Consider the following 24,762-nt stretch of genomic DNA (forward strand, 5'->3'; position numbering starts at 1 on the left):
TCTTGCACAATAAAACTAAAAAAAATTAACTCTTAGATTAATTCCCACTTCCAAAGGCCCCTACACTGGATTAATCTATAGAGAAGACAGCTGACCTGATCTCACCTTAAAATGATGTTCAAACAAGAAAAACTACAGTACACCAGGATGAGAAGACAACAACATCAGAGGTAGACAGCTTGTCCAAGATGCTGGACCTGATTCATATGATCATTTATAATGTTTTCTTGACTTCTTAGACTTTTGCATATAAATCAAATGCTTTTCTATCACAGGCCTGATACTATGCTAGTTTTAAAAATCAATCCGATTGTTGGGTTTGTGACCAATTATCTGTGTCTAGCTCCGGGTTACCTTGATAAATTTCTCTACTACAAGACTCTAACTGATTGGCCCTGAGAAAATTTACTTAAAAAAATTATAGTCATATTCAGGTTACTATGATACTACCAGACGGGATCCCTTCACTGGGCCAATTAATAATGCCTACTCTGACTCTGGCCATAAATTTGAGCCTTTTTCTATTCCTCAAGCTCAATCAGAGCAACACAAAAAGTTTCAGCAAAAGAAAAAAGTCTCCCACAATTATGAGATAGATTTATGTAGATAACACTAAGCTATGGTAATTTAGGTTTAAAGTCTCTGTGTTAAAAACAATTAAATCATACTAAAGATAACCAGTCTAGTAACACTAGAAAACTGGGCTGTGTGCCTTATAGATGGCACACAGGATGGCCCCTGTCTATTGGCACCAATGTATAATTTCCCTGAAAGATAAAGATTCGTACAGAGTAGACTAAGTCAGACGACCTGGGATATACTGGGCTACATCTAATAAAAGCTCTTAAGTCTTACTCGTGACTTTACTAATACTGCTGGCTATGTTCTTTGTATTTCACCTGTTTTACAAAATTGCTGTTTCTTACACTGCCAAATGTGTGACTGAGGCCTCTGATAAAATAATATATAGTTCCTTATAAAATCGATGATGATGACAGTGTAACTCTAGATATGAGAAAAAGCAACAAGAAGAAATGTTTTCCTGGACCAGAGGCTAGTAAGACAGGTGGTCCAGAGAATTTTAGATACTGTTTTATGGCCTAATCCAGTAACAGCACATTGAGAGGCTGGTCGACAAAATCTTTGCCAAACCTGAAAATGGACATTCTGAGCACCATGGGATAAAATGGTCATGAAATGCCCCCCTCAAAGTCATTGTCAAGTTTGTGAGCAAAAAGGGGCTTTGCCAACTGAAGATTGACACTTGCCATCTACATCTACAGTGATTATATCATGGCCACTGCAACTGCTGACTTTCAACGGCCCTGAAAGGAGTTCAGGGTAAAGATCAGAAATGAGGCGCTCCGTGCTCTGGGAAAAACTGGCAGAACAGGCCTTCAGATAGTTAGATCTTTTCAAGAGATTTTATGAGTCCCAATTCTTACATCTTCTCATACCTAGAGAAACACTGACATCATTAATGGTGCCATCTGCTTTGGCTATTAAAGAAAAAATTTTTAAATTAAAAGTCAAAATAGAGTACTCAGCTATGGTTCAGACATCCTAAAAAATAACCAGGTGTTGCTATGGGTGTAATTTCAGATTAGACATTGTATTGCTAAACACTGGAGTTTTCTGAGTCGTGTCAGGCTTAGATGCTACCATTCTCAAAAGTGTCTGCTGGAAGCTAGTAACTTCTACCTTACTTTTTATAAAACTAGGCAACTGGCCACCTGGCTACAAGTCTCCCTGAAGTGCCAGGTCCAGACTGGATTTCAGGCCTATTCTCCTAAAAAAAAAAAATTTACTTTGTCTATTAAAACTCCAGTTATCCCTTCTCCAGCTACTACTAACTGGGTATGTTACAACAAAATGGCAGACCAAGAGATTGAGATTTTAATCATACAAGGCTCAAATCTAGGACTTGGAACTCAGGAATACTTCCAATTCAGTGTCTCTTCTCCAAGCTGAGGCGGTCCTGTGCCCCATTTTGACAAAAAGTTATCACAGTCATAGTTGCCCTGTTCCCTAAATAAAACTAAACAGGACTCCGCGGGGTGGCGACTCTGGAGTACAGATCTACTGAACTGTAAAATATAGGCTTTATTCAGCCTCCTTGACCTTCCCTGAGTTCCAAAGGGTAGATTCAAACAATTACCAATCAGAAAAAAAAAAAAAAATACAAAAACAGAGGGGAAACAATCAAACGGTGGTACAGCCTTGAGACGGGTCCTGGTTCCGACTCAAAAAAAATATATGCATAACAATGTCTTTTGAGTTCTTCTACAGAACTAGAGCCCCCACCCAGGTAAAAGATGGTAACTTCAGACTAAACATAAGATTCTTAGAACACAGCTCTGTTGCTTGACCACCCGCCAATCATCCCAGCGGTGCCTCCTGTTTCTGGGGACCAGTGATGACCATCCTGTTAGGTCTCCTGTTTGGCCCCTGTCTATTTTACCTCTGAGAGGCGCTGACAGTTTCAAACTCAGTCACTGTTATTACAAGAGTGAAAGCTGGTTTCAGATATAAAACACCCCAACTTAGATCAGGTAGAGAGAGACTTCTACTCTACTAGGCAGGCCTACGCCCAGGCACAGCAGGAAGAAGTTACAAAAAAAAGAGACCTTCGCCCCAATTCCCAAGAAACATCTTGAGTGTGAAGTCTCTCAGGGGGGAGTTGTTAGGGGAAGCACACTGACTGAAACCGCCCACCCTGGCCAGGCACCATAGTAACCATTTGCATGAGTTGTTTTATGACAGGAGATCCTGATAAAGAATACGGAACTAATAAGCCACCACCAGCCGGAAGAGTTCAAGAAAGATTAAAAAAAGACACTACCTGTCCGTCCACTTCCCAGAATCCCTCTTGCTAGCATCCACCTTGGCTGAGCAATGCGTGCGCCACCAGGAAAGACTCTGAACTAAAATGATTGGCCAAAGACTACCCGGAAACAAATCCCATCACCATAAAACCCAAGACTGCGAGCCACGCGGCAGAGCAGTTCTCCTGGGTTCCCTTACCCTCCTGCTCTCCACCCGGGTGCCCTTTCCCAATAAAATCTCTTGCTTTGTCAACATGTGTCTCCTCGGACAATTCATTTCCGAGTGTTAGACAAGAGCCCAGTTTCGGGCCCTGGAAGGGGTCCCCCTTCCTGCAACAGAACCATCACCAAATCATAGCCCTAGAGAGGGAAGCCAGAAAGATAAGGAAGTATTCTCCCTCTCTCTACTCCTACACTGCAGTCTCTTGACGCAGCCTCATACCAAGTACCACTCTAAGTGCTTACGGTATTTATTTCAATCCATTCTTTATATATGAAGAGACCAAAGCACAGAGAAGTTAAGAAAACTGCTTAAATCTTCCTTCCTAATAAATGAAGCACCTAGGATTCAAACTCTTGCAGTCTTACTTTAAATTCTGTGTTCTTAACCATATCATGGTAGAACCTTTCTAAATAAATATTTAGCCACTGTATTTAAACCCTAGTCTAATCAATATTCTTAAAGAATACATAAATTCTAAATGGTACATGTTAGATAACTGTCACTTTGGAGCATGAATAATTTGGAGTTTTGTGAATCATGACTTATTTATGTAAACATAAATAGTCAAAACAGAAGTTGCTTCAGATTTGTTTGGTGTGTGTTAGGATTGTCAGTGACCTTAGAATGAAGGTCACTGGCTCATGTTAGAATTACTCACCACTTCAGAACTTTGGAATTTAAGTGCTTAATGAAAATTATCTTAAGATCTGTTATAGGTGATGAATGACCAGGAGTTTCTCTAGCCAGAAAGAGACTAAAAGGAACTTAAAACTGTATTGGTGGTTCATGTGATGCTAAAAGTGAAGCGAGGTCCCCTCTTTGGGATAATACTAAGTTAAGTGGGGCTCTGTCACACCTCTAGCATGTTGTAGGGTTTTAAGAGCAGGGAGACTCATTTCTAACTCTGAATGTTTGTAGAGTTAGCAGTCCTTGAATCTGGGATGCTGTGTTTAGTCCTTGGAGCACTGAGAACTACTGCAAAGCCTCTTATTTTAAAGCTTGTCAGGACATTTTCATGTAAATATGATGGAGTGATCATCGCATGTGAGAAACGTGGATGATAACAAGACTTTTTTTCTTTGATTAGCTAGTTCCCTTCTTGTCATTAATTCTCTTCCTTATGGATAATACCAAACAACTTTCAGAGAAGGTCTGATTTTTATAAAATAAAAGATGTGAACATCTATACAGATCTAATGAAGAAAAAGAACAGTTTCCTAAGATACAACATGACATGTGATTCACTCTCAATGTTCATAAGAAACCAGAAGAAAAATTTTCCCTGAGTGCTTTTTTACACTTCATGTAAATAGCCCAAATTCAAATGTCTGCTTTCCTTATGAATTAATGGTATTACTGTGGCTTTAGTTTTTTTTTTAAATAAACCTTTTCTGAATGTTTATAATTAATATTCTACTGTTGCTCTTATTAATTAAATATATCTCAAAATAAGAATGATTTTTTACTTCTGCTTCTGACAGTATGTAATGGAAACAATTTAAATGGCAGATTCCCACAGATTAGGTTTGTAGAAGACACATTGGGATTGAAATATTTTTAAATACATTTCCTTTCTCTCAGTTTGATCTCAGAAATATTCTATGGCTCAAATGTTATTGTCATTTGTTTCATATATATTCAAATCCTTTCAAAGATACAGAAGCTTTTGTGCCAGGAAAAGCAGCAGTCTCTATAACATGTACACGCACACATATACACATGTATACATAAAGCATGCAAACCCAATACAAGATCAGTATGTATCAGAAGTGACTCTTCGGTTGGTCATGATGTGTCCATGTTCATTGGTTGTAACCTCTCTCTCTGGGGGAGATGCTGATGATGGGGGAGGCTGTGTGTGCGTGGGGGTGCTGGGCATATGGGAAATCTCTGTACCTTCTCTTCAGTGGTTGCCTTGCCCTTAAAATTGTCCTGCTCAAAATAAATTCTATTGAAAATAATTATTGCAGTATTAAGCCAGAGAAGCTCATTGTATACAAGTCGGCTAATCCCAATGAAAACTTCTCTGATTATGTCCCACTTGATAATGAAGCAAATCTTACATATTTTATGATGTATGTAAAAATAAGAATAAAAAGCACTAGGATATGGAAGAACATTATTAGGTTTAACTAATACAAAGTTAAAATATGTGTAATAAAGTTGATTTACCACAGCAGTTAAGACCCATAGTGTCATGTGTGTTTACTTCTTTGTGTTTATGTAGTTTAACTGCTTAGTTTGGTGCTCGATTCCAGAGTAGAATGGAGATGATACTTCTGGTGTCACGTGTTGCCTGGGTCATGTCATCTGCTTTGACTCTATTAATTCCAAAGGTGTGCTTTGGAGCAAAGAGCAGGGGGAGCATGTCATTGGGTAGGAGATGCGAACGTGAGAGCAAGTGCTTCCCTTGGCTTGGCTCTGGCTTTCTGAAGCAAGTGTTTTGTTGACGCTCAGTCAGTTCATCATCCTGACACAAGATTTCATGTGAAAAGTCATCTCTCTGATCCTACTTGAGCTCAGTCACTCAGTTATGGCCAACTCTTTCCCACCGCATAGACTGTAGCCCACCAAGCTCCTCTGTCCATGAGATTTTCCAGGCAAGAATGCTAGACTGGGTTGGCATTTTCTTCTCCAGGGGATCTTCACGACCCAGGGATCAAACCTGGGTCTCCCATGTCTCCTGCATTGGCAGGAGCATGTCTCTGATAAGACACAGAAACTACCCTTTGTTTCTGAAATCTGTGTAAGCTATACTCTGTCTTTGCAGCATCTACACACATTTTTCTGGCTCATTAGTTCAGTTCCTGTATTTCGTTTTACCAGGGCTCTGCAATTCCTTTCTGTTTATAGAAGTCAGGATGGCACAACAAGGATGTTGTAAACATCTGCAACAGTAGCACATTTTCTCTGAGCCCTTCAAGAAGTGGGTGGAGGTTTTAAATAGGGACCTGTGTCTGTACACAGCCTTTCCTGCTTTTTAGCTAATGCTGCTTCTCTTTCTTGGCCCTTCTGTCCTTACAGATTCTATTTAGTCAGTAGCAACTGAGTGATTTTTTTTTACCTTAAGTGGAGGAAAATTGTTCAAGTATATGGGCTTTTAAATCTTTTCACAATCGAATTTAGAAGTGTGTTTTGTGTGGTAACAATAACAGCATAAAACCAGTAAACCTCTATGGTGGACTCCCCAGATCTTTGCAATACTCTGTCCCCTCCCTCCAGCCTCTCTTAGGAATTCTGATTTGAAAACTTTAGGGTTTTGTGAAAGTCCTTCTTCTTTTCCTACATTTAGACTCTAACAGTGATCACTTTTGAATTTGAGAAATGTAGACTTCCTAAAATCTATCCACTTTTCTCAATTCTTATATTCCCAAGAATGGGTTCTGCTGAAACCTGGGCTTTAGTACAGTGTAGATGTGGTACATACATGCAATGGAATATTAGTTGGCCATTAAAAAGATTGAAATAATGCTATTTGCAGCAATGAGGATGGTCAACCTGGAGATGATCGTACTAAGTGAAGCAGTCAGACAAAGACAAGTATCATATGACATCATTTTTTTAAAGATACAAATGAACTCATCTACAAAACAGAAACAAATTCACAGACTTAGAGATTGAATTATGGTGACCAGAGAGGAAGGTTGGGAAGGGGAGGGATAGACTGGGAGTTTGGGGGATTGACATGTACATGCATGCTAAGTCACTTCAGTTGTGTCCAGCTCTTTGTGTCCCCATGGACTGTAGCCCGCCAGGCTCCACTGTCCATGGGATTCTCCTGGCAGGAATACTGGAGTGGGTTGCCGTTTCCTTCTCTAGGGAATCTTCCCAACCCAGGGATTGAACCCACGTCTCTTATGTCTCCTGCATGGTCAGGCGGGCTCTTTACCACTAGTACCACCTGGGAAACCCCATGTATACATGTCTATGTTTAAAACAGATAACCAATATCTGTTTAAAACAAATAACCAAGGACCTACTATATAGCACAGGGAACTCTGCTCAATATTCTGTAATAACCCAAATGGGAAAAAATTTAAAAAAGAATTAAAAATAAAATAAAATATCATTCATAACACAAAACCTTGCAAATGTAGAGATTCAGTAACTGGATTGAGTCATACGTTATTTGTCTTTTGCATGCACATACTAAGTTGCTTCAGTCGTGTCTGACTCTTTGCGACCCTATGGAATGTAGCCCGGCAAGTTTGCTGCCCATGGGATTCTCCAGGCAAGAATACTGGAGTGTGTGCCATTTCCTCCTCCAGGAAATCTTCCCAACCCAAGGATCGAACCTGCATGTCATGTCTCCTGCATTAGTAGGCAGGTTCTTTACCACTAGCACTACCTGGGAAGACATGTCTTTTGTATAGACTAACTTGAATAGGAAAGTTTACATACATATGAATTCAGTTCAGTTCAGTTCAGTCGCTCAGTCATGTCCGACTCTTTGTGACCCCATGAACCACAGCACGCCAGGCCTCATCCATCACCAACTCCTGGAGTCCACCCAAACCCATGTCCATTATGTCAATGATGCCATCCAACCATCTCATCCTCTGTCGTCCCCTTATCCTCCTGCCCTCAATCTTTCCCAGCATCGGGTCTTTTCAAATGAGTCAGCTACATTATTTTTATGTACACTCAGAAATTAAAATGAGACTATATTAGAAATGGTTTTATTAGGAGAAATTAATTTTTGTTTTTTTATAGAAGAGATTTTCTGCATTAAAAGTTATAGAGGAATAAAAAATACTCAATCATTGAAAAAAAAAAAGCAGAGCATTAAAAAATTTATGCCTGACCTGAGTTAAAGTTTACAGTTTGCTGAATAAACGGATAGAGTTAACAAGATTGCAAGGATTAGAAAACTTTTAATCGATGAATTGTTTCAAAGCACTTTAAATGAATCATTTTTTAAGAACTACAACTTGTGGTTGAATTGTTGAATTGATCAAAGCTTAGAGCAGAAGTGGTATTTAGAGACCCAAGGCTCTATTTTTTCAAACGGAGAAATTGAAAAAGAGAAGTAAGGTGATATGCTCAAGGTTCTGACTGTGTTACCCACCCGAAAAGGGACTAAAACCCATGATTTTGATTCTTTCTCTTTTCTCCAGCTGCAACTGAATTCTTTTTATCCAGTCAGGTCAGCAGGTCTGAAAGAAACTCTTAATACCGTACACTCTTAGGATGGGCTGAATTAATTTGAAAGTAATCAATAGTTGGTCAAAAATGAACCTGATTTTCAAGCTAATTTATACTGAATCTTTCTGTTGGTTTTAATGAGGTGTTACCATATTGGGTGTTCTTTGGGGGATTCAGTTGAGAATAGCTAGTTAATCTGTAAATTCCAAAGAGAAGAATTGTTTGTTTGTATTTTTTCTTTATAAATTAAAATATGTGTTTGGATTTATGACTACACTTATAAAGCTTCCCAAGAGCAAGTTTTTGTTAAAACAGAGTTTTGTAGTGACTGGATTTTATACTTGAAGCAATAAATACCTTTCAGTATGATGTGAAAAGTGGTGCAATGGTAAAGAATCTGCCGGCAGTACAGGAGACATGGGTTCCATCCCTGGGTGAGGAAGATCCCCTGGAGAAGAAAATGGCAACCAGTTCCAGTATTCTTGCCTGTAAAATCCCATGGATGAGGAGCTACCAGTTCATGGGGTCGCAAAGAGTAGGACACACCTGAGCACAGATGTAACATGAAATGAAAAGGTCTTCCTAGGTAGTGCTAGTGGTAAGCAACCCATCTACTAATGGAGGAGACATAAGAGATGTGGGTCTGATCCCTGGGGTGGGAAGATTCCCCTGTAGGAGGGCATAGCAACCCACTCCAGTATTTTTATCTGGAGAATCCTTTGGACAGAGGAGCCTGGCGGGCTACAGTCCATGGGGTTGCAAAGAGTCGGACAGGACTAAGCAACTTAGCATGAGTGAAAACGATAAACGCTAACAGGTTAAGCAGTAGCACTAGATGTCTGTGATTCAATATCATGACTTTGAAGTGTGTCTGTGTTTTAAAAAATGTTCCCAAATATTTTGAAAATTCCCAAGGGCAGTTGTTATCTTTTATTAGCAAATAAACCGCTCTATTATTTTGCATTTGAATGTTGACTTACAGAGATTTGAAGATAGGGAGTGAACGGTGGAGGCAATGCTTCATACATGTACCTTGTGGGCTGTTAATGTTTTCTTTGCTTTAGTGTTTATGAATGCTTAACTCATTAGAACTTTTCCCCTTCCTTTCAGGTAAACATATTACCAGAAATACAGCATCAGCTTTGCAGAAAGGAAGGATTATGTCAACTCATTAAAAGATTTCCAGGTAATCTTTCATTTGTTTCCTTACGCATAAATCTGTGAGATGTATAGGCTTCCTCAGCAGACACCAACCAAGGAGCCCTCGATCAGCATACTAAGCTCCTTTGTTCATCAATTCCACCTTCACAAATCTTCTAGAATTCACAAGGTTTTGCCAAAGAGAGAGAACTTGATAATAAGGAATAACACAAAACGTTGAAATTCTTTCTCTTAGTTTTGCCTTCTAAATTTCTAGATGAATATTCTTTTTCTTCCTGTGTATTTGTCATCAAAATAATTTTTGCTTCATTTTAAAAGCAATTATTAAAAAATAAATACATAAATAAAAATAAAAGCAATTATTGTAGTGCTTCTTAATTATATAAAACTTGAGATTTTTAAAAAATATATTTCTTTAAGTGATTCCAATCTTAACAAATTTCTTTCTGCTTCCTGGAGGTCTCTCAATTTGTCTCGACAACTTTAGAAATTTGGGACAGAAATTACCATCTCGCCTCCTCATAGAGTCCCAGAGTGGAAAGAAAACATCAGGTTGCATGAGTCTTCATTGATGTCGTTGTAGCCGACTTGAAAACTCATCAATGAAAGAGTTCCTCAGATTTCTCGTTTAAAACACACTTAATGTTTGTCACTTGAAAATATTACACTATGTCATTAAAATTTAAATCCACAGAGTTTTATTTATGTTTTAAAAATTAATTTGTGTCTGAATTGAATCAGAAAACTGGTATCTTAACCCATCAGCTTTTCCATGGGGTTTCTGCTTCTACAGTAAGCACGAACCACGTTGATATGTCCCTCTATAAAGACTACTGTCTTCTATTGTCATTTACCAAAGATTAAAATAGTCACAAATTAGCAATTAAACTTTCAACTTAAGGTACTTGTTTAAAATAAATAATCTATATATAAACTTGGTTATGCAGGTATCATTTTATATGACTCTTGTAACTGACTCCATGATCTCTTTGTTTATGTAAACTTTAGTGGGTATTATTTTATAAAAAATATTTTTGTGAGATTCAAGTAAACTGATTACTCCCATCAGTACATTATTAATATGTATATAGAAATCCTTTAATTAAGTCAATTTTTAAAACATTTGTTTACATTTTGGACAGAACCTACATACTTTTAAAGTATGTTTTCCTTTGTTGCTGTTTGCATTTCAAAATGACTGATAAGCACTGGAGTTAGCAGAATAGAAGCATGTTAATGAAAGCCTGTTTGTAGCCAGATATGAATTATCAGTTTCAAAAAAATTCCCCAAACAACTCTTACCTAAGTTTACATTTTGCTTCTGTAAGATTAAAAAAAAATTTAGCCTACTTCGCTTTAAACATTTCTTATTCTCAAGATCATCTATAAGTTCTAGACATATGTCTTCCTTTCCTCACTCTGTCTAGTTTGTAATTTTCTATGTATCTCTGTGACTAACAAGGTAATTTCATGGAATATACAACCTTTTTAATGGAATTATTTCTCCTGTAATGTTATCTTTTTATAGCTGAAGATAATTTTCTTAGATGTGTAGCTTTAAAGGAATAGGTCTACTGCACTGTTTTTTGGTATAAGCTTTATAAACAATAGCTTATGTTGGAGACAATGACTATCAATATACAGTATACAATATAACATCAATATTAATAAGGTTAAAAAACACATTATTTGTTGTGAATACTGAATATTTAATATTGGATACAGATCAGATAGCATCATGCCTGTACCTAAAAATATTTTTTTTCTAAAAATATTTTTTAAAGTAAGTACTATTAAAAAGATGGTAAAACTAAACATAATACTGTATCCTTTAGTCATTTTATTTAAAACCAAAGTGATCTATGCCATTTTGAGACAGACAAAACACAGATTTTGAAACCAGAAACTTTTACCTCTGCCACCTATAAGGTGTGTGAGTTAAATTTGAGTTGTTGTTGGATTTTTTTTTTCTTTAAGCTATAAAGTGAGGATAGTGAGACCCATTTCACAGATTTAATTTAAAAAAATAAAGTATACAGGTATGTCTATGAAAGTGAAAGTGAAAGTTGCTCAGTCGTGTCCAACTCTTTGTGACCCCATGGACTATACAATCCATAGAATTATGTGTATGTAATTTTATTTGACAACTAATACATATTTGTATACATACTATTAATATCCTAACATATAGTGCTCCAAAGTGGTAACTGGGTCATCATAGATGTGAAAAGTCCAACATCAGACCTTTCAATATTTTTTCTCTTTATGTGATTGATTATCACTACAATTTTAGGTTTCTGCCAAACCTGCGAAGAGTTAGAATTCACCTTCCAAGTTCACAAGTCTGCCTGCCAGTTTCATGGGAGCTGGCAGAAGACAGGAGACTCCTGGGTCAGAGACAAATGACTTTATTATTTATAGCAAGAGAGGCAGACAGATAATCAGCATTTGCAGTGGTTCAGCTCCTACAGGGCAAGTGAAGAGGTCTAGGTGGTGACACTTGTGTACTAAGTGGTTTGCATTTCCAGAGCAGAGCTCCTAGCTTAGAGAGTTTGAATGGTCATAAGGTCCGTGAGTGTGCCTGCCCTTTGCCCCAGAAAGACCCATTATTTTTGTTATACTGGGCAAAACCTTCTCTTTGCTCTGGAGAGAGACACCATCTGTATCTTTCAAGGCTATCTGCTGCATAAATATCTTTGAAAAGATAGTTCAGAACAGATTCTTAGTGCCTGTTTGCAAATGATGCAAAAAAGTGAAAAATACATGAAGAAGTATCTCATAACGATTTCAGAAAAGAATACCTGACAGGTTCAAGTTCTGAAGTTTAATCAATGTATAATTTGGGGCAAGATTTGAAGCCTGGTTGCACTTCAGTTTTTTTTTTTTTTTTTAATCTATAAAAATAAGACATTTGGCAATTATTAATAACTCTGAGATTCCATGATTCCTCTCTGCCTTTTTCCCATACAGACATGATGTGCCAGGCTTTATCTTGAGCAGTAGGTACGGACACAGATGCTATGAAGGCAGGGCTGATCATCCTGATGAATCTGAATGGGACCTTGCAGGTGTGGCAGGACAGAATCTGAGCCAGATGTAGGGGAGAGTTTAAAGACGGCCTGTAAGACTAACACAGTCTGTTTCGTGTCCCAGCTGCACAGAGGGTACCTGCTATTAGACTTGTGACTCACATGGAAAGGCACAAATCCATGGGATTTTTACTGGCTAGCCCAAAGGTTTATTTTTATCTTGCCATTTAATGTGTTTGTGTTCGAAGACAAATGCTTCATAATTTTTCATTGGCCCAAATTTTTTACTAATGACTTTTGTTGCTTTTTATTGTGCATGCGTGCTCAGTCATGTCTGACTCTTTGTGACCCCATGGATCATAGACTTCCAGACTCCTCTGTCCATGGAATTTTCCAGACAAGAATGCTGGAGTGGGTTGCCATTTCCTACTCTAAGGAATCTTCCCAACCCAGGGATCAAACCCATGTCTCTTGCATCTCCTACATTGACAGGTGGATTCTTTACCACTGCACACCACCTGGGAAATTGCTTTTTATTAAGTTTTTTTTTAATAAAAAGAGTTATTTTCTATATTTGAAATATAAGTATAAAACAAAACACCAGAGAAACTGTTTTATTTGAGTTGTCAGTTGTTTTTGTTCTCTCTTATGCCATCCAAGAAGCCTTGGTTAGTAGTGTGCCAAAGTTTTGGCTATTACTCATTCTTTCCAATTTTATCTTAGTTCTGAGTACTAGCTTTCATGTGAAATTTGAAATGTACCCAAACTTGTACTCAAAGATAGCATTTTGAACATTTTAAGATCTCTGGCCTCATCTTTTCAGTAGCATGTGAATATACAAAAAAAAGAAAAGGAAAAGGAAAATGATAAAACAGAATTTACCTCTTTTGTTGTATGTCAACAAACCTGGACTTTTAAAAAATATAGATATTTACTACCAAATATAAAATATATCCTTTAATAACATAATTGAACTTATTTTAAAATATCAACCAATATTAGTTATTTATCTCACATGAAATTGGTGATCATTTTTAAAATTCTAGGTCTAAAAATTTCTGTCTATCATATGATACCAGTGAAATATTGTCAGGGAATCAAGTAGACTAGCTTGAATTTAAACAAAGCAACATGGAAATTATCAATGCTTAATACCGTTTGAGAATTTTTATTGATTTCATTTCTTCCTTTCCTTTATAGTAATGTTCTCCTTCAAACAAGAATGTGAGTAATAAGGTTCCCAGTATTAAAGAAAATTGGGGACACAGCTCTATGAGGCAATCAGGTAGACTTTCAGAGAAGACCAGAGTTTGCTTATTCTCCATGCTCTCAAATGCTGACACCCCTCCGTGTGTCCTCTGAATGTGCCTTCATGCTTCTGCCTTTCCACTTCTGTCCCACACACGATTATATTCTTTGTGCAAAACATTCTTTCCCCAAGTAAAACCCTCACCTCTTTAGTATGACTGACTTCAGCTAGGTGATAGAATAAAGTAAGCTGATGGAACTAATTCAAACTAAATTATACCCTCACCCCAGTCATAAGCCTCTTACATGCATTTGCATTTTTATAAAAGAAGTTTGCAAACCCAATGAATTTCTAATTGGTAGAATTTCTGGAAGTGCATTCAAATTCCTATTCAGTTTACCAGCAAGCCGTTCACTCCCAAAACTTACTGAATCCATTTACTTTCCTCCATCTCTTCCATGACCAGTCTTGTCCAGGTCAACGTGCTCTCATACCCTTCCCATTTCTTTTCTTGCTTCTGAATAATCCAGTTCATTATAAACACTAACCAGAGTGATCTTTTCCCCCCATTTCTTTCAGAAATAAGACAGATTTAGGGACTAAACAGCAAGGCCCAAGTAACTAGCTCTTATGCTCTGACTTGAGCCAGGGCTAGATTTTTTTTTTTTTAATTGAGACCAGAAGTCACATACCCAAGTGTTTATGAGAGTCTAGTATGTGACATAAGAAGCTCATAACAATTCAGAAGCTTGCAATACCAAATGACCTGCACATTTTCAATATTTGGCTTGTCATTAAATTTATAAACTCATTAATATAAGTCATTTGTGCTTCAAGAAGAGAAGAGGAGTTGAAGACATAGGAAGGTGCAAGGCAGTACCGTGTGACATTGCCAAGATATACCTTGACAGAGGGGCAATGTGGGACACATAAAGCTCCCCCATGTTTCTCAGACCTGTGGAATTCAGTTACTGCTAACATTCGGACCCATCCGGTAGTCTGGTCCTTCTTGTCCCACATTTGTGTCCTCACACTTCTCTAAGCTCCTTCCTCTTGCATATTTGCATTTCTCTACACACTTGGTAACTCCAGCTCCCATTCACCTCATGAAATGGTTAGCTTTCTTTCCTAATCCCTAAGGACAGTGAAGCTCGCTGTTCTGCTAAAACCTTAATCTCTGGTGTTGGGAGGGATTGTTGGTGTCTCTTTGCTACCCCTCCTTCCTCTCGTCTGTTAACATCCTGATCATTCAGAATATTCAATAAGAAAATCATCACCTGGATTGACTCTTTCTGGAGACTTCAGACCTACCATCATTCTTGTCAGTTTTGATGCCCACATCAATGACCCATTCATCATCACAGTTCTTTGATCTCATCAAATCCATGACCTTCATTTCTTTTCATCTTCAGCCTCCCATCTGGGCAGCCTTGCTGATTAGTAATTTGCATCACAGACAACTATATCCATCTTTGAGACTTTAATTCTCCACTTGATAATCACTGGCTTTCTAGCTTTTTCACGCCTTCATTATCTCTGAGCCTGGAACCTCAGCTGTCACCTCTAATACTCTTAATTCTGCTACTTTGTCTAAGTCCCTCAGCTGTATTCAGTCATAATTTCTTTTCTACCAAGCCTGGACCATTGAGTTTGCCACTTGGAGTATTTCCCTACAAGTGTATATATTTTTCCTTAAATATATTTTTCCTTAAACATCAACTCTTAAGCTACCAATTCAGAAAAATCTTACAATATGTCTTCTCTGCTCCCAGACAGTAAACACGGAAGAAAACACACAAGTTCTCTGTTCTTTCGATGTCTTCCTCACTTGCTAAAATGGAAAAAAAAATCATACTACTCCTGCAATTGTTAGCTCAGTCACCACCATCAACACAAGTAGCTAGTGCCCCCTGAGGCATTCTGTCCTAATTTCCGTCTAGGATACTTGTGAACACACATTAAAAATTTTTGAATACTAGCCCTAGCACTCACAGCATAGGAAAATATCAGAGGAATTTCCATACTTTCTAAGGCTGATGGAAGCAAATTGTGGTTCTTAATGCTCTGTTCAATTCAGTGGAGTAGAGAAGACCCTCTCCTGCATGATCAGTATGTAATTCAAAAGAAAAGCTGGCAGAAAGTGATGATGGTTTGGGTGTGGTTTCTAAAAGAATGTCTCCTATGGTTTTAGCAAGCCATCAGTTGGGCTGAACAAGTTAGATGCCGGGAGCTTAAATCTGTTATTCAGCTGTTTGTCTTAGAAGAGTTAAGTGATAAGAAAATGACACATTCCTTCCCAGTTAAGCATATTGTTTTGCAAATGAAGCAAATATGAAGTAAATATATTTTATATTGAAAATCTAAGCTCTTTTTACTCAGGACTGTTTTCCAAGTAAAGTCCACCTGATTTGCTGAGACAGATACATTTTCTTTCCTCTTGGTTTCTGGTGTACTTGTGAGAGCTTCCAGAATAGCCTAGTCACAGTGTGTCTTAGTTGTATTTGTATATGTTTGTCTCCCTACGAGGACTAAGACACCCTGTTCTCAAGTTCCAGTGTATGAGCATAATTCCTGGTATATAATAGTACCTCTAATATTTTTAAATGGAAGACTGGAGAGGATACTGATGGAGGGAGTTAGAGTGGTGGAAGGGCTTCCTTGGTGGCTCATATGGTAAAGAATCTGCCTGCAGTGCAGGAGACCTGGGTTCCAACTCTGGGTTGGAAAGATCCCCTGGAGAAGGGATTCCAGTATTCTTGCCTGGAAGATTCCTTGGACAGAGGAGCCTGATGGGCTACAGTCCATGGGGTCACAAAGAGTCGTACACAACTGAGCGAGTAACTCTTTAGAGTGGTGGGAGGGGACCCTGCTGATCATTAGAGGGCTTTGGCGGTGCTTGGATGGATTTATCCCTTTACTCACTGCACAAATTCAGTATTGAGTTGGCTCTATGAGGCAGAGTACAGGCAGGAGAAGTGGAAAATACTGGCTCCTTCCTCCAAGATATAATTACCCATTTTGAGTAATAAGGTATTTGTATCCATGAAAGAACTAGAGGACTGTTATCATATTACACACACAAAGCAGAAAGATACCAATAAATTACATGACTGGTATCCACTTCTGGGTGATTATCATTGCAGTCCAGAGACTGGTCACCTTATTCCTGTCTAAAAAGAATATGCTTAATACTTTCTCACATTGTCGGTTCTCCTCATGCATGCAGGCTGGAGATGGCTATAGACTTCTTATGGACAGGCTTGTATTTTTGTACCATTTCAACCCCCAAATCTTTAAATATATGTTCACCATTTCTTTAGAGAGGAGGCTAAGGACAAAGTAGAGAGACAGTGGTAAGAGGTGTCTCTCTTCTTTTATCCAGTAATGTTTTAGGGCTTCTTATAGATCAGCTTTCTAGGCAGTTTTCTTCATCTTACTGGTTCTGCATTCAGGACAGAGGAAATAAATCCAATACTTCTTGCTGACATTGTGCTTCAGCATTTTTCCTCTGTGGATCCTGTGAAAGAAAGTGAAGATGTCTGAGCTGTAGCCAGAAAACCTAAATCAGAAAGAGAGAACATTGATCTTGGTTGCATGGGTGTGAGGTGGATTATTTTTCTTTGTCTTTAAAAAAGAACCATTGAAACACCACCCCCCCCCCCACACACATCCCAGAAACCCTATGTAACGTAGGAAGAAATGACTGCTTTGATGGAAAAAGGGTAGGGCCCTTCCCTCTTTATCCTCTTCTTTGCCCTTTCTTTTTCCTCCTTGTGGTCCCCAGAGGCCACTGCCTGCCACCTGTCTGACCTGTAAAAATCCTCTGAAGATTTTGGGCTGGAAACCATGACTCTCGATAAGGAACTTTAGGATAGAGAGTATGAACAGTGGTCAGTGGGGTGGATTCTGTTTATCAAGCGTGATTCTATTTTCAAGCATGGAAGTTCGTAGAAATGTTCTTCTCTTTCCTGTGTCCTGTTAACATTTTTGGCCACCATGTGAAGGAAAATAGAAATCAAATTTGAAAAATGATCAGACATGCATTTTTAAATTCCTGTTCTCTTTCTCTTTTTTTATGCTGTTATTGTGCTAGTGAGATGCACTTGTTATGAAAAGAATAGAAAAATACAGATAAGCAAAAAAAAAGAAAATTTAAATTTAGTGAAACTACATAATTTTCCCTACCTTTCCCGTTCATGAACAATTTTTACATACTAGATTACTATTCAGTTCAAGCATGAACAAATCATGGCGTATTTTTCAGTGGGAAACTGTGAATACATTAAAAATGATGGCAGATATGCATCTATTGGCATAGAAAAATATTCACACCATATTGTTAAGAATAAAAGTAAGAAGAGTAACCCCAATATATGTTATAAATATCTTACATTATTATACATTTTACCTTGTATGCAAGATCTATGTAAAATATATATTAACAATATATTTTATTATAAAAGTATATACATACATATATAAATTAATTCATTTAGTACTCACAATGTCTCTGTGAGGTAGTCATCATTATTTTTCCTATTTTACTCAAGTGTAGAGAAATTAAGTAAAATTTTCAGTGTCGCACATCTAACAAATGATATCTGCACATAGTCCGCATGAGTCTGGAGCCTGCTTTCTTAGCCACTTCTCTCCTCCAAACTCCTCTGGATGGCATTCAAGGCTCCGAACAGGTTGAGGTCCTTACATTTCTCCCTGGTTTCCCATTATCTCCCAGCCTAACTCCCTAGCTCCCAGCTCAAGCTCCCTTTACTGTCCTAACATGAGGCTTTGGCTTTCTCTTTTACCTGCTTTGGGGCTTCCCTGATAGCTCAGTTGGTAAAGAATCCACCTGCAATGCAGGAGACCTGGGCTCAATCCCTGGGTTGGGAAGATCCCCTGGAGAAGGGAAAGGCTACCCACTCCAGTATTCTGGCCTAGAGAATTCCATGGACTATACAGTCCATGGGGTCACAAAGAGTCAGACATGACTGAGCAACTTTCACTTTCACTTTTCCTGCTTTTACCCTAATGACCTCATCTAATTTTATCATCCCTTTAAAGATTTTTTTTTTCCAAACACAGTCACATTCTGAGATATTGAGAGCTAGGGCTTTAACATGAATTTTCAGGGGATACATTTCAGCCTGTAACAGCCAAGGATAGGAAGAGGAAGGACTTGTGATTGGTAGTTCACAAGATCCATCTGGGGAGAGGAGAACAGATCCCCAAAGGAAGAAAAGTATTGGACAGACAAAAACAATGAATGTCAATTATCAATTTTTGATAAATATTTATTGAGTGGTTATGATAAAGCCCATGGTACTAGTGGTAAAGAACCCACCTGCTAGTGCAGACGTAAGAGATGCGGATTTGATCCCTGGCTTCAGAAGATCTCCCAGAAAAGAAAATGGAGACTCACTCCCGTATTCTAGACTGGAGAATCTGATGGACAGAGGAGCCTGGCGGGCTACAGTCTACATGTTCACGAAGAGCTGAACACAACTGAAGCAACTTAGTATACAGCACAGATGGAATTCATCAGGCAGACATCTCAGTCTGCCTAAATGATTCACTTTATAATTTTATGTATTTATTTATTTTTGGCTATTTTGGGTCCTCGTTGCTGTCCCGTCTTTTCTCTAGTTGTGGTGAGCGAGGGCTGCTCTCTAGTTGCAATACATGGACTTCTCATTATGGTGGCTGCTCTTGTTGCAGACAACAGGCTCTAGGGCAGTTGGGCTTCAGTAGTTGCAACGCATGGGCTCAGTAGTGCGGTTGCCAGACTCTAGAGCACGGGCTCAATAGTTGTGGTGACTTAGTTTCTCCGCAGCATGTGGGATCCTCCTGGATCAGGGATCAAACCCATGTCTCCTGCATTGACAGGTGGTTTCTTTACCACTGAGCCACCAGTGAAACCTGATTCATTTTTTTTTTTTTTTAATTTTTTTTTAATTAGTTGGAGGCTAATTACTTCACAACATTTCAGTGGGTTTTGTCATACATTGACATGAATCAGCCATAGAGTTACACGTATTCCCCATCCCGATCCCCTCTCCCACCTCCCTCTCCACCTGACTCCTCTGGGTCCTCCCAGTGCACCAGGCCCAAGGACTTGTCTCATGCATCCACCTGGGCTGGTGATCTGTTTCACCATAGATAATATACATGCTGTTCTTTCGAAACATCCCACCCTCACCTTCTCCCACAGAGTTCAAAAGTCTGTTCTGTACTTCTGTGTCTCTTTTTCTGTTTTGCATATAGGGTTATCATTACCATCTTTCTAAATCCCATATATATGTGTTAGTATACTGTAATGGTCTTTATCTTTCTGGCTTACTTCACTCTGTATAATGGGCTCCAGTTTCATCCATCTCATTAGAACTGATTCAAATGAATTCTTTTTAACGGCTGAGTAATATTCCATGGTGCATATGTACCACAGCTTCCTTATCCATTCATCTGCTGATGGGCATCTAGGTTGCTTCCATATCCTGGCTATTATAAATAGTGCTGCGATGAACATTGGGGTGCACGTGTCTCTTTCAGATCTGGTTTCCTCAGTGTGTATGCCCAGAAGTGGAATTGCTGGGTCATATGGCAGTTCTATTTCCAGGTTTTTAAGGAATCTCCACACTGTTTTCCATAGTGGCTGTACTAGTTTGCATTCCCACCAATAGTGTAAGAGGGTTCCCTTTTCTCCACACCCTCTCCAGCATTTATTGCTTGTAGACTTTTGGATGGCAGTCATCCTGACTGGCGTGTAATGGTACCTCATTGTGGTTTTGATTTGCATTTCTCTAATAATGAGTGATGTTGAGCATCTTTTCATGTATTTGTTAGCCATCTGTATGTCTTCTTTGAAGAAATGTCTATTTAGTTCTTTGGCCCATTTTTTGATTGGGTCATTTATTTTTCTGGAATTGAGCTTCAGGAGTTGCTTGTATATTTTTGAGATTAATCCTTTGTCTGTTTCTTCATTTGCTATTATTTTCTCCCAATCTGAGGGCTGTCTTTTCACCTTACTTATAGTTTCCTTTGTAGTGAAGAAGCTTTTAAGTTTCATTAGGTCCCATTTGTTTAGTTTTTCTTTTATTTCCAATATTCTGGGAGGTGGGTCATAGAGGATTTTGCTGAGATTTATGTCGGAGAGTGTTTTGCCTATGTTCTCCTCTAGGAGTTTTATAGTTTCTGGTCTTACATTTAGATCTTTAATCCATTTTGAGTTTATTTTTGTGTATGGTGTTAGAAAGTGTTCTAGTTTCATTCGTTTACAAGTGGTTGACCAGTTTTCCCAGCACCACTTGTTAAAGAGGTTGTCTTTTTTCAATTGTATATCCTTGCCTCCTTTGTTAAAGATAAGGTGTCCATAGGTTCGTGGATTTATCTCTGGGCTTTCTATTCTGTTCCATTGATCTGTATTTCTGTCTTTGTGCCAGTACCATACTGTCTTGATGACTGTGGCTTTGTAGTAGAGTCTGAAGTCAGGCAGGTTGATTCCTCCAGTTCCATTCTTCTTTCTCAAGATTACTTTGGCTATTCGAGGTTTTTTGTATTTCCATACAAATTGTGAAATTATTTGTTCTAGTTCTGTGAAAAATACCGTTGGTAGCTTGATAGGGATTGCATTGAATCTATAGATTGCTTTGGGTAGAATAGCCATTTTGACAATATTGATTCTTCCAATCCATGAACACGGTATGTTTCTCCATCTGTTTCTGTCCTCTTTGATTTCTTTCATCAGTGTTTTATAATTTTCTATGTATAGGTCTTTTGTTTCTTTAGGTAGATATACTCCTAAGTATTTTATTCTTTTTGTTGCAATGGTGAATGGTATTGTTTCCTTAATTTCTCTTTCCGTTTTTTCATTGTTAGTATATAGGAATGCAAGGGATTTCTGTGTGTTAATTTTATATCCTGCAACTTTACTATATTCATTGATTAGCTCTAGTAATTTTCTGGAAGAGTCTTTAGGGTTTTCTATGTAGAGGATCATGTCATCTGCAAACAGTGAGAGTTTCACTTCTTCTTTTCCTATCTGGATTCCTTTTACTTCTTTTTCTGCTCTGATTGCTGTGGCCAAAACTTCCAACACTATGTTGAATATAGTGGTGAGAGTGGGCACCCTTGTCTTGTTCCTGATTTCAGGGGAAATGCTTTCAATTTTTCACTTTGAGGGTGATGCTTGCTGTGGGTTTGTCATATATAGCTTTTATTATGTTGAGGTATGTTCCTTCTATTCCTGCTTTCTGGAGAGTTTTAATCATAAATGAGTGTTGAATTTTGTCAAAGGCTTTCTCTGCATCTATTGAGATAATCATATGGTTTTTATCTTCCAATTTGTTAATGTGGTGTATTACATTGATTGACTTGTGGATATTAAAGAATCCTTGCATTCCTGGGATAAAGCCCACTTGGTCATGGTGTATGATTTTTTTAATATGTTGTTGGATTCTGTTTGCTAGAATTTTGTTATGGATTTTTGCATCTATGTTCATCAGTGATACTGGCCTGTAGTTTTCTTTTTTTGTGGCATCTTTGTCTGGTTTTGGAATTAGGGTGATGGTAGCCTCATAGAATGAGTTTGGAAGTTTACCTTCATCTGCAATTTTCTCGAAGAGTTTGAGTAAGATAGGTGTTAGCTCTTCTCTAAATTTTTGGTAGAATTCAGCTGTGAAGCCATCTGGTCCTGGGCTTTTGTTTGCTGGAAGATTTTTGATTACAGTTTCGATTTCCTTGCTTGTGATGGGTCTGTTAAGATCTTCTGTTTCTTCCTGGTTCAGTTTTGGAAAGTTATACTTTTCTAAGAATTTGTCCATTTCATCCAAGTTGTCCATTTTATTGGCATAGAGCTGCTGGTAGTAGTCTCTTATGATCCTTTGGATTTCAGTGTTGTCTGTTGTGATCTCACCCTTTTCATTTCTTATTTTGTTAATTTGGTTCTTCTCTCTTTGTTTCTTAATGAGTCTTGCTAATGGTTTGTCAATTTTTTTTATTTTTTCAAAAAACCAGCTTTTAGCTTTGTTGATTTTTGCTATGGTCTCTTTAGTTTCTTTTGCATTTATTTCTGCCCTAATTTTTAAGATTTCTTTCCTTCTGCTAACCCTGGGGTTCTTCATTTCTTCCTTCTCTAATTGCTTTAGGTGTAGAGTTATGTTATTTATTTGGCTTTTTTCTTGTTTCTTGATGTAAGCCTGTAATGCTATGAACCTTCCCCTTAGCACTGCTTTTACAGTGTCCCATAGGTTTTGGGTTGTTGTGTTTTCATTTTCATTCATTTCTATACATATTTTGATTTCTTTTTTGATTTCTTCTACGATCTGTTGGTTATTCAGAAGCGTGTTATTTAGCCTCCATATGTTTGAATTTTTAATGTTTTTTTCCCTGTAATTGAGGTCTAATCTTACTGCACTGTGGTCAGAAAAGATGACTGGAAAGATTTCAATTTTTTTGAATTTTCCAAGACAAGATTTATGGCCCAGGATGTGATCTATTCTGGAGAAGGTTCCCTGTGCACTTGAGGAAAAAGGTGAAGTTGATTGTTTTGGGGTGAAATGTCCTATAGATATCAATTAGGTCTAGCTGGTCCATTGTGTCATTTAAGGTTTGTGTTTCCTTGTTAATTTTCTGTTTAGTTGATCTATCCATAGTTGTGAGTGGGGTAGTAAAGTCTTCCACTATTATTGTGTTACTATTAATTTCCTCTTTCATACTCATTAGCGTTTGCTGTACATATTGCAGTGCTCCTATGTTGGGTGCATATATATTTATAATTGTTATATCTTCTTCTTGGATTGATCCTTTGATCATTATGTAGTGTCCTTCTTTATCTCTTTTCACATCCTTTATTTGAAAGTCTATTTTATCTGATATGAGTATTGCGACTCCTGCTTTCTTTTGGTCTCTGTTTGCGTGAAATATTTTTTTCCAGCCCTTCACTTTTAGTCTGTATGTGTCTCTTGTTTTGAGGTGGGTCTCTTGTAGACAGCATATATAGGGGTCTTGTTTTTGTATCCATTCAGCCAATCTTTGTCTTTTGGTTGGGGCATTCAACCCATTTACATTTAAGGTAATTATTGATAGGTGTGGTCCCGTTGCCATTTACTTTGTTGTTTTGGGTTCACATTTATACAACCTTTCTGCATTTCCTGTCTAGAGAAGATCCTTTAGCATTTGTTGAAGAGCTGGTTTGGTGGTGCTGAATTCTCTCAGCTTTTGCTTGTCTGTAAAGCTTTTGAATTCTCCTTCATATCTGAATGAGATCCTTGCTGGGTACAGTAATCTAGGTTGTAGGTTATTCTCTTTCATTACTTTCAGTATGTCCTGCCATTCCCTTCTGGCCTGGAAGATTTCTATTGATAGATCAGCTGTTATCCTTATGGGAATCCCTTTGTGTGTTATTTGTTGTTTCTCCCTTGTTGCTTTTAGTATTTGTTCTTTGTGTTTGATCTTTGTTAATTTGATTAATATGTGTCTTGGGGTGTTTCGCCTTGGGTTTATCCTGTTTGGGATTCTCTGGGTTTCTTGGACTTGGGTGGCTATTTCCTTCCCCATTTTATGGAAGTTTTCAGCTATTATCTCCTCGAGTATTTTCTCATGGCCTTTCTTTTTGTCTTCTTCTTCTGGGACTCCTATGATTCGAATGTTGGGGCGTTTCACCTTGTCCCAGAGGTCCCTGAGGTTGTCCTCATTTATTTTGATCCTTTTTTCTTTTTTCCTCTCTGCTTCATTTATTTCCACCATTTTATCTTCTACCTCACTTATCCTATCTTCTGTCTCCGTTATTCTACTCTTGGTTCCCTCCAAAGTGTTTTTGATATCATTCATTGCATTATTCATTTTTAATTGACTCTTTTTTATTTCTTCTAGGTCTTTATTAAACATTTCTTGCATCTTTTCAATCTTTGTCTCCAGGCTATTTATCTGTAACTCCATTTTGTTTTCAAGATTTTGGATCATTTTTATTATCATTATTCTAAATTCTTTTTCAGGTAGATTCCCTATCTCCTCCTCTTTTGTTTGACTTGGTGGGCACTTTTCATATTCCTTTACCTGTTGGGTATTTCTCTGCCTTTTCATCTTGTTTAGATTGCTGTGTCTGCAATGGGCTTTCTGTATTCTGGAGGTCTGTGG

General features: G+C 38.0%; 1 protein-coding gene across 3 annotated transcripts in view; it reads left to right on the forward strand.

The window, feature by feature from the left end:
- Positions 1–24,762, forward strand: part of CPED1 (cadherin like and PC-esterase domain containing 1) — a 320,654-nt gene that overhangs the window by 67,436 nt on the left and 228,456 nt on the right. For all 3 annotated transcript variants that reach the window (XM_065938748.1, XM_065938750.1, XM_065938749.1), the window contains exon 4: positions 9,304–9,379. In XM_065938748.1, the coding sequence (XP_065794820.1) occupies positions 9,304–9,379 (76 nt within the window). The remainder of the gene's footprint in view (positions 1–9,303; positions 9,380–24,762) is intronic.

Source organism: Muntiacus reevesi, chromosome 6, assembly GCF_963930625.1.
Source record: "Muntiacus reevesi chromosome 6, mMunRee1.1, whole genome shotgun sequence".
Lineage (NCBI taxonomy): Eukaryota > Metazoa > Chordata > Mammalia > Artiodactyla > Cervidae > Muntiacus > Muntiacus reevesi.